This window comes from Miscanthus floridulus, chromosome 5 (assembly GCF_019320115.1).
Source record: "Miscanthus floridulus cultivar M001 chromosome 5, ASM1932011v1, whole genome shotgun sequence".
NCBI lineage: Eukaryota > Viridiplantae > Streptophyta > Magnoliopsida > Poales > Poaceae > Miscanthus > Miscanthus floridulus.
Genome location: NC_089584.1, coordinates 114,560,346 through 114,573,101, shown reverse-complemented (window position 1 = coordinate 114,573,101; position 12,756 = coordinate 114,560,346). Strand labels below are relative to the sequence as shown.

The following is a 12,756-nucleotide window of genomic DNA, read 5'->3' as shown; positions in this document are numbered from 1 at the left end:
CTCCCCACGCTGCGTTGTCCTCGGAGCAGGAGTTGGCAGCACAGTGAGGCATGGGCGTCAACCATGTGCATGGTGGTTAGTACAGTGGCGGGTAACCCCTGCCCAGTCCTGCCTCCTGTCCCGTCGGCCATTCCGTTGTACTGTGCCGAGCATGCGGCCGATGTCAGGGGCAGCAGTTGGCTGAGTTAATGCGACACGACGTTTTGTCAGAGGGACGGGAGAAGGAAGAGGCAGCGGAGTGCTGCCGAGCCCGCCTCGCGCGAGACGGAGGGTCGGTGGCCCGGCCGAGGCCTTTGGCGGGGAATCGCTCGAGGTCAGTGGTGAGGGGGCCTCGGGCGAGTCGGAGAATCGGCCGAGGCCAGCGGCGATGGGGCCTCGGGCGAGCCAGCGGTGATGGGGCCTCGGGCGAGTCGGAGAATCGACCGAGGCCAGCGGTGTTTAGCTGGTTTCGATCTTTACGAAGTCTAAGCAGTCGTTTTTTGGGTCTTGCTTAGGGTACCCCTTCTCACGGTATCTGACAAAATGACTTCAAATTGAAAAGTTTTGAATACCAAGTTTGTTCAACTCATCAAGATCTACAATTCTTGTTTTGGTCAACTTTCCATTTGAGATAGTTTGGACGGTTCAAATTTGTGATTTTTAAATTTTGATGCTTACAAACTAGTTTTCGGAACCCTAGATTGTCTCAAATTGAAAAGTTTTGAATACCAAGTTTGTTCAGATCATCAAGATCTACAATCCTTATATAGGCTATTTTTTCATTTGAGAAAGTTTGAACAAAATGTAGTTTAAATTTTACAAGTGTGTGACATAGTTTCAGAAAGTCTATATGAGATTCAAGAATTTGTGACTAGTGTTTGATAAAACTTTCTCAAATGGGAAAATGAGCTATGTAACAATTGTATATCTTGCTGAGACGATCAAACTTGGTATTCAGAGTTTTTTCATCTGAGGTCATTTAGTGTCTCATTTGAGCAAGTTTGACCAAGTCAAATTTGGTCAAATGAAAAAACAACACTTTGACTCTAGTATTATGAACTCTAAATGACTTCAAATTGAAAAGTTTTGAATACCAAGTTTGTTCAACTCATCAAGATCTACAATTGTTGTTTTGGTCAACTTTCCATTTGAGATAGTTTGGACGGTTCAAATTTGTGATTTTTAAATTTTGACGTTTACAAACTAGTTTTCGGAACCCTAGATTGTCTCAAATTGAAAAGTTTTGAATACCAAGTTTGTTCAGATCATCAAGATCTACAATCCTTATATAGGCTATTTTTTCATTTGAGAAAGTTTGAACAAAATGTAGTTCAAATTTCACAAGTGTGTGACATAGTTTCAGAAAGTCTATATGAGATTCAAGAATTTATGACTAGTGTTTGATAAAACTTTCTCAAATGGGAAAATGAGCTATGTAACAATTGTATATCTTGCTGAGACGATCAAACTTGGTATTCAGAGTTTTTTCATCTGAGGTCATTTAGTGTCTCATTTGAGCAAGTTTGACCAAGTCAAATTTGGTCAAATGAAAAAACAACACTTTGACTCTAGTATTATGAACTCTAAATGAATTTAAATTGAAAAGTTTTGAATACCAAGTTTGTTCAACTCATCAAGATCTACAATTGTTGTTTTGGTCAACTTTCCATTTGAGATAGTTTGGATGGTTCAAATTTGTGATTTTTAAATTTCGACATTTACAAACTAATTTTCGGAACCCTAGATTGTCTCAAATTGAAATGTTTTGAATACCAAATTTGTTCATCTCATTAAGATCTACAATCCTTATATAGGCCATTTTTTCATTTGAGAAAGTTTGAACAAAATATAGTTCAAATTTCACAAGTGTGTGACATAGTTTCAGAAAGTCTATATGAGATTTAAGAATTTGTGACTAGTGTTTGATAAAACTTTCTCAAATGGGAAAATGAGCCATGTAACAATTGTAGATCTTGCTGAGATGATCAAACTTGGTATTCAGAGTTTTTTCATCTGAGGTCATTTAGTGTCTCATTTGAGCAAGTTTGACCAAGTCAAATTTGGTCAAATGAAAAAACAACACGTTGACTCTAGTATTATGAACTCTAAATGACTTTAAATTGAAAAGTTTTGAATACCAAGTTTGTTCAACTCATCAATATCTACAATTGTTGTTTTGGTCAACTTTCCATTTGAGATAGTTTGGATGGTTCAAATTTATGATTTTTAAATTTTGACGCCTATAAATTAGTTTTCCATTTGAGAAAGTTTGGACGGTTTAAATTTTGAAGCACTAAATGATTTCAAACGAAAAAGTTGTAAACAACAAAGTTTCATAACTTTTTGAGATCTACAATTTTTATTTTGATCATTTCTCCATCCAAGGTCGTTTGAATAATATCCGGATAATATCCGTTTTTAAATATCCGGATATATCCGATACTTAACCGGATTATCCGATATCCGCCGGATATCGATGATATTACATCCGTATTTGATATCCGCCTAAGATATCCGTTTTAGTATCCGTATCCGAAAAAAATTACGGATATCCGAGTAACTATCCAGATAAGTGTTCATATTTGTTCGGTCGAACGGACGGTCGAATAAATATCCGTACCGTTTTCATCCATAGGTATAGGTAGAGAAACGTTGTGACGGTGATATCGTGCACTTGTGCTCCTTGAATGGTCGGTTGGTTTCTGGACTGATAAGTCCGGCTGGTGCTGAGTCGACAGATTAAGCTTGAGGTGGCTTTCATATCCGGTTATCCACGCAGGTCAAGGTAACTGTGTTGTTGCCTCCGTTGACTTGATAGTCCGGTGGTTAGCGGGGTTTGATCATGAGATAGGTGTTTTTATCTGAACACATTTTGGATTTTTTTTTTAGATGATACGTTTTGGATTTGTGATGGAGCTGAGTATTGTTATTGCTAAACCGGAGCCCCATTGTGTGTGCCGGACTTAAAAAAAAAACTGTACTTGACTCGGTTCGCGCACGCAAGCGAGGCAGCGACGCGTCCGTGGCCGCTGGCCGGGCGGTGCGGGAGTCGGCCTCACCACACGCTGGCCTAGTAGAAATAAGAAATTTTCCCATGGTTAGCCGTCCGCCCGTCCGGCCGCCGCTAACCGTTTTTCTATATTTAGTGGATGCTACAAATGGTGTCATCTGGAGAATCAATCGTGGAGCAAGAGGAGCACAAATTGTGATCCGCCGGAGACTGCCAAGTGCCAACGATGAGACGTCACGACAACAGGGACGGGTCGTAGAAGAAGAGGCACGGTAATGTAGGGCTAGCTGTTCAGTTCAGCTACAGGCCTACATCCTACAGCAGCAGCAGATGGAGATCAATCTGAGTTTACGCACGCATGTCACGGGACTTAACACACATGGCCTAGGGGCAGATCGTAGTTTGAGCTAATCAGCCGCGCATATCCTAGTGCCATCTAACTAACGACGGCGGCCAACACGTATGCCTTGCCGCCTTGCTTTTGTTCTCGTGCACATCATCGATCTGGACTCTGGCCAGGTACATATGTTCTCGTTTTTAGACCAAAGGGAGAAAAGGTTGCCGATTGGCGTGTAGCTACATGGCCTGCTCTATTTTGCTCGGCAAAAAGACGAACGGGTGAATGATTGCGCGCACTAATTTAGCGGGGTGGGGCGCCGAGGAAGCAGATTAATTAGCACCACGAACTCAAAGCACCGGCCGTTCGCTGTGTCGCTTTGCGAATATATATATATTTCTCTTTTCTTTTTCTGATGATGAAACCTTAGTCGCTTCGCCAACCATTTGGCAATCTCTCATCGCCGTCCCGGCCCTCTCAACCGGACAAAGGAGTGTTCGTGCTCGTCTTTGTTTGTTTATGCTACTGCTTTGCCTTTCCCTTTTCTATCCCGGCCGGTCCTGTGGTTGGTACTGTCTGGTTGGTGGAAGCTGGCTAATGATGCCACCTAAAATGCGCCACATCTTTATTAAGCATTGCTGCAAGCCTGTAATTGCCAGTGCAAATTTAATGTGTGGTGCCCGAGAGGCTGGGTTGTTCGATCCGGGGACTAAAGTTTAGTATGGGTTACATCGGATATTCGGATACTAATTAGAAGGACTAAACATAAGTCTAATTAGGCTTAATAGATTCATCTCGTAAATCTCGATCTGTGCAATTAGTTTTATAATTAGTCTATGTTTAATACTCTAAATTAGTGTCTAAACATTTGATGTGACAAGAACTAAAATTTAGCAGAGGGAACCAAACACTAGTAGTGGTCCTTTCGTCCCTCTCTGCTAGAATTCCTTCGCTTGTTTGCCTGTTTGGAGTTGTGCCAATCAAGCCTAAAAATCCCATTCTAGTGCTAGTCAAAATGGTCGGTATATCTGTGGCTAGACTGGTCATTGTAAGGAAAATAGAGGTAAACTCTATGTTGAGTACCTAACCGCAGGATTACTTAAATCCCCATATTAATATCATAATAGCATAATTACCCCTTGACAGACTCTCTAATCGGCCAAGGAGCTCGGGGCTACACGCCGCGGGTGCACTCGGCGCGTCCCGTTGGATAATGAGAAAGGCCCGCTGGGTCCAAGATAACTCGAGCGATGGATAGCCTCGTCGGTCGGGGCCGCCTCGAGTCAGGGCCACGGTCAAATCCCTCACTTAGAGGAACTATAGGATTCCTAAGCGACGTAACCTGGCTTCGTCCGTCGACCCCTACCCGAACCGACAGGGTAGTTTCGGTGGCAATGGCCCCATGCCTAGTCGTCCTGACCGACATTCCATGACGACTCTGCCGTCTTAGTCCTAACCATCCAAAAGTGTACAATACCACACATCGATCTTGCGACGTGCATGACGACAAAAACTATGGCACATGTTGGTTGGGAAATTACGAGACGAACGTTTTGAGCCTAAATTAGTCCATTGATTGAACACTAATTGTCAAATAAACACGAAAAGTGGCTGTCAGTATCCCAAATTCCAAACTTCCACCAACTAAACACGCGCTCTATGAATCTTTCGGTGAGCTCTGACGGGAGGAGCTTGACATACTAGCAAAGCCGCAGCACCCATTGGTCCTAGTGGAGCTCTGTCCCTTTGTCCCCGTGAGGCCTTGTCGGCCACACCTGGCGAGCAATCATTCTCGGGGCGTGACACAACATGACAGAGGGAACACGCAACCTCTTCGCACCGAGGAAGAGATGAAGTCGTGGGACCCCACGCCAGTATCTCCTGCGAAGGCTTCTCCCTCATTGGCTTGCGACGGACGCCAAGGGAAGGGCGGGCCTGGGAATGACAACTCCAGGCTCTGACGACCGGCTCCAGACCCTTGTATGCGATGTCAGGGACTGTTCCAACGTTGTCGGCGCGATCACGAAAGAAGAGACGTTGGACGCCTTTAACGACTCCAAGATTAGAAATACAAAACGAACCCCTAGAACTCCCTAAGCCGCCAAGGAAGCTACAAAGAACCATACTCTGTGTATTCCCCTCGCCCTTTGAGATATAAGGCTACAAGAACCATAATCCCAAGACCCTAGATCATAACTATCTTAGCGCTCTCGTATCATCTTTCTTTCTCTCTCATTGTAAGAACTTGAGCATTCTAACACAAAGAAAACGCTATTGGACGTAGGGCTTCGAGGCCCGAATAAGGATAAGCTCCTTTTGTGTCTTAAGTGCTAACCACCGAAGTTCTACACATCGACTCACCAATCTATCCACTGGTCACTAGCCGTGGTTACGAACCTACGGCACTCCACATTATATTTCAAAATATGATCATCAACATTTGAACTTGGTGGCAACATGCTTGTTAGTTCTATTTTCTCTCGTGACCTTGATCTCACTATAAGGAGCTTCAGTGAAGAATTAGCTCCACCGCTAAGGCCGCTTGCCCACGAAAACACTTTCAAACAAACCAATCCAATTTTTTACTCCCTCCGTTTCTTAATATAAGCCATATAGTTTTTAGCACCAATATTAACACACGGCTTGGGGAAGGATGTGAGACTGAGGAAAAAAGAAAAATCAGGCCATCTTTTCTCTCCCAATCAGATTGCTTACTAAATCTAAAGGATTGGTTGGGGCATGTGCTATGTATGGTGGGAAGGTTTCCAAACTAATCGGCGTGGGAGCTGATACGTACCTATATTTTAGAATTTTCTTTAAAAATATATATGGCTTATATTAAGGAACGGAGGGAGTATTAGAAAACACTTCAGTAGCACTAATATGGTTATTAATCTACGAAGTAATGTTATATTATAACGGACTATGCAAATGTTTCTATTATGAGAGAATTATTACCTTGGCCTTAAAAAAAGTTTTGCTTTCTTCCTTAGCCCTTTTATTTTGAAGTTGCCGGTTTGGCTCAAAAGTTATCTTCAGTACCTTATATGACCCATACATTAGTTTTGGGACTTAACGGTGTTAATTCAAAGACAAAATGACGATTTTACCCTGCGTGAAAAATAAATCAGTACATAGTTTAGTTTGCCTATGTTTAACTTTGATCAATATTTCGCATGGTCACAGACAAACTAAACTCTGCACTGATTTATTTTCGTCCAAAGGTAAAATTTTCATTTTGCCTATGACTTAACATCGTTATGTCCCAAAGCTAACGGAAGGGCCGTATAAAGAACTAAAGATAACTTTTGAGGCAAATAGGTAACTTCAAAAATAAAAGGATCAGGGAAGAAAGCAAAACCTTTTTTATGGCCAAAGAAATAAGGTCCCATTTGGTAGAGCTTCCACAGGCTCCAGCTTCTCTGACGTATTCACTGTTGATGCATTATTCACATGAGCTCTTTTTCTCTTTGAGAGGAGAAGAGAGGAGAGAGAAAAAGAGCTCAAACAGTGAATGCGTGAGAGAAGCTGGAGCTGTTGGGAGGGGGGCCTAATTCTCTCTTCTATTAGCAAGTACTAAGTACTGACACATGCTGATAGAGATATGCCGAGGGCTGCGGCCTGTTTAGGGTTTAGGGTAAGAAAGCCCGCCACATCTCTGTAGTCTGAAATTAGGGGAAGAAAGGCCCATTCAAAGATAAGCTAGCCCTGCCAAGGCTTTGGCACTTCCAAACACGCCAGTGGTTTACTGGTTTCGGACTTTCGGTCTAGACCGATTAAAAAAAGTCGATACTGGAATCTGATTTTTTTTACCTTTTTATTTTTTATAAAAATGTTTGTCCAAATCCAAAAATTGCAAAACTATACCATTGCCGCCTATTGAACTGGCGTAACGTACTTACCGTCGATTGAACTGGGTGAAATTTTCTCTTTTTTGTTTCACATCATCTTAAAAAAGGCATAACTTTCATATATGAACTGAGATAATAAATTTTATTTTGGCACCAAGATGGTTTCAAACAAAAATGTATTGAACTACAAGATTGTATATTTCATCGCTAAATACAATTCTTATGTAAATTTTATATTCATATGTGACTATATGACAAAGCTATAATTTTTTAGAAGATGTGCTACGTAAGGGTGTGAATAAATTGCCTCAATTTATCCACTAGCTAGTGCAGCATATTTAAAATTAATAATAACTTTTCATATAATATCATATAGAAACAACAATTATACAAATTTTGTAGTTCGCAATACTTTTGTTTAAAGCCATCTTATACCTAAATAATCAAATTAATTTTCAGATATACAAATAGACATGTGAACATTATATTATTTTTTAGGTATCTAAATAACCTCAGATGAAAAATACATAAACTGCAAAGTTGTAGATCTCTTTTTTCTCTATAACTTTCGTATAAACTTTATTCTTAACCGAGTACAAATATAAAAGTTATGATTTTCTTAAGATGAGCTGACAGAGAAAAGAAAATTCTGCCAATTCAACTGTTAAGTACTTCCCGCCGGTTCAATCGGCTGCAGTAGTAAGCTTTGCATTTTTTTTTTTGAGTTGGAGACAAGTATTTTAGCAAAAAAAATATTTAAATTAAATAATATAAAAATAAAAAAACTCAGGTTTTTTTTCTGTCTTCTTTGAACCGAATTAGTTGTTGGCATAGTTTATTTTTATACTAGCAAACTTGTCTGTAGGTTACAACGGAATGTACATCTCGTAGCATGATCACATTGATGATTTACGGGTCAAAAGAATTATTCAACAATCGTATTATCTGTTTCAATACATCTTGGACTTTGTCCATACCAACGCTAGACACGGTCACGCGCTGCTCTAACTTGTATGTTGTATGAGCACCGAATAGGAAAGGCGCGTGGAGGGCATTATGATCGATAAAGTAAAAAAATAAGTGAAAATCACTTCTCTTTAATATATATCGTCATAAATAAAGATAGGGTGTTTCAGGGGTTCACACTTGTTGCATGGATACACATAACCATAAAAGTATTTACACAGATTTAAAATAAAACATCACTATATCGTGGAAAAGCTCTATTAAGCATCGCCAAAAATTTGACCTCATTTTGTGAATTTTGGTGTTTTCGACTAGGATTGATAAAAGAACATGATGCTGAAATCCGAAATCCTGATCGCAGGAGCTTCTGTCGCTCCGAAAACAGGTTTCTTTTATTATTTGAGTGTTTATACAGTTCATAAAACAAAGTGTACAACATGAGAATTCACGTATGGTACATATACTTGGCTTATTCACTTCACTTACACAACAGCCACTGATCGTTAACAGTGGCTACTACAAAGCGATACTGATGTCTCCAAGCACATGGGATATGTGTAGCTTCAAAAAATTACCATATCTATGGTTCTCTTCTTCAGTTTACCAGCGTTCTGACGTTTTGTCTCATACAACATAGCGGTATGTAACGTATCTGCCAGCCGTCTCGCTGGGTCTGATGATCTTCACAACCTGACCTCGTCTGAGGCCATAGTACCTAGCAATAGGATCCGAAATCTGTATTCTTGGAAGCTGTTTGAACCGATGCATTCAGAAAAGGGAAGGGTTACAAACTTGAAGGGATGCTAATTGCCTGGAATGTACGGCGAAATGCATATGCTATCTTAAAAACTTATCCTTTCTGTTGTTAATCTGGAATGCTAGTAAAATACTGAAAAATGCAGGAAAACGTGGTTTTCGACAAAGAGTGCAGAGAATGATGCCAGAGAATTCTCTGGCAGCCTGACCCACCTACACCTGTCACCGCTTTGCTGTCTTGTGAACACGTGATACTCTCCTAAACTCTGCTCTTGCGCGATACTACCTCCATCCCAAGAAAGATGCAATTTTAGACTTAGTTAGAGTTAAACTAACTTAAATTTAACCAAAGTTGATGCTTATTTATTTGACATTGTTACTAAAGTGGAGGACTTATTTAACCAAAGTGGAGGACTTATCTATCATGCACTTATTTTGACATTGTTACTAAAGTTGACGCTTATTTATTTGAACGTGGCTCGAAACTATATGTTGCTAAGCCAAGTTAAAATTTATTTGTCTTGATTTCGACCCACTTTTTTTTATTCTCTTACTGCGTTGAAAATTTGAGGCTCCTAATCTACTATTTTTTTTCTTACTTTTACTGTGTTGAATTGCATTAAAATTTTAAGGTTCCCGTAGCAACGCATGGGCATATGCTAGTAGGTATATTATGATAATGTATTTAACGACAAATCTAGTTATACTTATTTAGTATAACAAAACATTAATGTCTTTTTATATAAATTTAGTTGAACTTAAGATAGTTTGATTGAGCACTATTGTAGAATTGCATCCTTTTTGAGTTAGAGGGAGAACATAGCGTGTTCCATGCATGCTCAATTGCTCATGGAACAGACGACCTCTGTATGTTTGTCTAATTAGGCAATTTCTACCAGAAAATATTTAGCCACGAACTAGACTTATGTTGGAACTAAAAATGACCGAAGATGCTTGAAAGTCGAAACTGACTACTTAAAATGGCTGAGGCTATAGAAAGTTGAAACTTTACGTTTTGTCTGATGCCCCACTGGCTGAGCAGTAGTAATAAGTCTGCAAGTGTGAATAAGTGGCAATACCTGAGTTTCCTTTAAGGTGTACCGCTCCAATAGCGTCTTTTTCTCCTCATTTGTGAGCACCTGATGCTCAGGAACAAGAACATGCTCCTTGATGTTTATAAGCAACTCGGCCTCCTGTTCATTGCTTCAGTTATCAGAAATAACAAAATAGAAGATCATTGCACAATAGCATTCGGAGCAAGAAATGCTGCGAGTCAAATTGGAGTAGCTTCTTCTTGGTTTGCAAACTAACCTGGAAAACTTCCAAATGGATCTTTGTCTCCAATTCTATGAGAAACGACTTTGCAAATGGAGTTAGGTTCTGCTGAAGAACCAACACAGCTCTGGAGACATTCTCATGCGTCATCATTTCAACGTACTTCTTGACGTGCTTCACCCCTACCTTGTCATCATTGGGGAAGAAAACATATATCTGATCAACGAATAAAAACCAATTACACTATTAGGAGGACTACCAACTGCAGCTTCAAATACTGAACTTTGCTATTAAGGAGTGAATTATTTGCTGACAAAATTGCGTTATTGCTTTCTGGTCTCGGTCAAATTAGCAGGCACCGCAGACAGTGTTGGGGATGTTCATTCTTACAAGTTAACATAAACCTATGTCGAACTATATGAAAGCATACTGATCAGGCAACGGATTGCTGCGGTAGCCGGTACGCACTTCAACAAGCCAGTACTACTTGCAGCGGTTGAGTCTGAACTTGCTGGTTCGGAATGATCTAATTCGTTAGCTGCGATCAGGAAGAAGATAGGCTCGATCCGTGCTCAGTGATTTGAAGCTTGTGTTCTTCACAGGAAGCAGTTAGTTTGCCGCAGCTTCGAAAACCCATGGCGATCCGGACATCGAACCGATCGATCAAGCAAGAGCAGAGGTACGGATTCAAGGAGAGAAGCACCGATCCCCATGAAATTAAAGGCCCGTCAAAGGTGAAGGGAGCTGGATCGAGCAGCTATCCACAGACGTCCGCACCGTCTGATCCGATCAGGAGCGGCATGAAGCAGGGGAGGCGGGCAGTTGACCCGCGGCGGAGTGAATTCGGATTGGATCGGGAGCTAAGCACTAAGCAGAGCTGAGCTTGGAGCCTTGGACTGACCTGGTCGGAGGGGTCGTTCTTCTTGGACTTGTTGATTTGGAGGTCCTCGCGGTGGAAGGACTCGCCGAACTTGCGGAGGAAGTTGAAGCGGCTGGTGGCGAGCTCGTGCTCCACCACCAGGTAGCCACGGTCCCGCAGCATCTGCATCACCGTGCGCCGGATCCGGTACATCCGCCCCACGGTGGCCTCGTCGGTCACCAGCCCCGCCGACATCTCCGCCCTCCGCCGCCTCGCTTGCTCTGCTTCGCTTTCTGGTTCGACTTCGAGCGAGGCGGCTGACCCGAGCTGAGAGGCCTACGCGGCTACGCCTACCCCGGGGCGGGGCGGGGCCTGAAGAAGGTGACGTCGTCCTCGCTCCGCGACCGCGCCGCACCTGTGCAGCACTAGAGTCGCTCAGCTTGTTCGCTAGGTGGCAAACGGTCGTAAATTTACCGAAAAAGTATTTTTCTTTCACACCAAATCAGCCAGTAATAATTCACGATCATATACGATTGTATCAGCACCAGCTGACGACTATCTTTTGACAAAATCACCCAAAATAGACCTATTTCATATTTGTCTATAGCTATAGACAAAAGTTTCGATGTTCTATTTTTAGTCTTCTTCAACAACACGATAAAAGAATTATTTTTACAAATAAGTCTTCAAAAGAAAAGATATTCATATTTTAGTTGTGCCTGCGTTGCAACTCAAAATAGGTCTCATATATAAGTATTCTATTAGAGGCTAATGCAGTACCATCTAAGATCCATTTTGGATTTAAGTGTCTATATCGGTCACTCGTTAGAGACTCTCTCAGACTGTCTCCAACAACCGCGACCCAAAATACAAAACTCATTTGTCTTTTGGGTAGCGTTATAGCCAAATGATTCAATACCTATTTTTGGTCTTCTCCAACAATAAGATTCAAAAGACAATCCTTTCTGTAAATGGATCTTCAGGAGAGAGGATAGTCAGATTTGACTTATGCCTTTCCTAACATCTAAAATGAGTTTTTCTATATAAAGCCTGTTCGGTTGGCTGGTTCATATCGTTGCTGCTTTATGAAGAAGTACTACTGGCTGGTTTGTGTAAGAGAAAAATACCGTTCTATCTGAAAATTTACGATCGTTTGTGTTGGAGACCCTAGGTTTAGCCTCAGTGAAGTGGGTATGGGTCGGGTGCGGGTGGGCCCGTTATCCGGATGCGCGCGAAGAGGCGAGCGAGCCTTCCCATTGATGCATGCATGTTGCTGCCACTGTGGGTGTGGTCGTTTGGAACTGTGGATGACGTGTGGTCCTGCGGCACGACGACAGCACGCAGGAAGCAGCTGTGGCCTCCGCCTCGGTCATCGAACGGTAAACAGATTTTTAATTCTGAATGTTTTTTATTCTTTCTTTCCTTTTTTTTTCTTTAGGGCTGTGTCACTTTTATGTTTACACTTGCTTGGCAGGTGAAAAACAAAGAAACTACGTGCTAGAAAGAGACACTCTGATTGTTCAGTGCCCATGCTCGATCAGATCCAGGTTTGCAACTTGCAAGTGTACTGTGCTGTGTACTAGAGCAAACGGGTCGAGCTTTGGGCCCTATTTGCTTATAATTCGTCTTTTCAACTTGTTTTTTTAATATTTTTCTCTCACAATAAATCAATCAAAATAGTGTTTTAACTTATTTTTTCAGCGAAGCGAACGGAGCCTTCGAG

At 41.5% G+C, this 12,756-nt stretch overlaps 1 protein-coding gene across 1 annotated transcript; it reads right to left on the bottom strand.

Annotated features, from left to right (window-relative positions):
* Positions 1 to 8,480: 8,480 nt before the first annotated feature.
* On the bottom strand, positions 8,481 to 11,450 carry LOC136453138 (DNA-directed RNA polymerases II and IV subunit 5A-like). The gene is made up of 4 exons (XM_066453713.1): positions 11,076 to 11,450; positions 10,211 to 10,390; positions 9,979 to 10,092; positions 8,481 to 8,893 (listed from the first exon to the last, which is right to left on the bottom strand). The coding sequence occupies exons 1-4, from the start codon at positions 11,286 to 11,288 to the stop codon at positions 8,768 to 8,770; spliced, it is 633 nt and encodes a 210-aa protein (XP_066309810.1). The 5' UTR covers positions 11,289 to 11,450; the 3' UTR covers positions 8,481 to 8,767.
* Between the last annotated feature and the right edge of the window lie 1,306 nt (positions 11,451 to 12,756).

Excerpts from the sequence above, each read along its gene's own strand:
- LOC136453138 (XM_066453713.1), bottom strand. The coding sequence starts at position 11,288 with ATGTCGGCGGGGCTGGTGACCGACGAGGCCACCGTGGGGCGGATGTAC. Across the intron at positions 10,093-10,210 it reads TCCATTTGGAAGTTTTCCAG|GAGGCCGAGTTGCTTATAAA; the intron begins GTTAGTTTGCAA and ends AGCAATGAACAG. Across the intron at positions 8,894-9,978 it reads ACACCTTAAAGGAAACTCAG|CTTCCAAGAATACAGATTTC; the intron begins GTATTGCCACTT and ends CGGTTCAAACAG.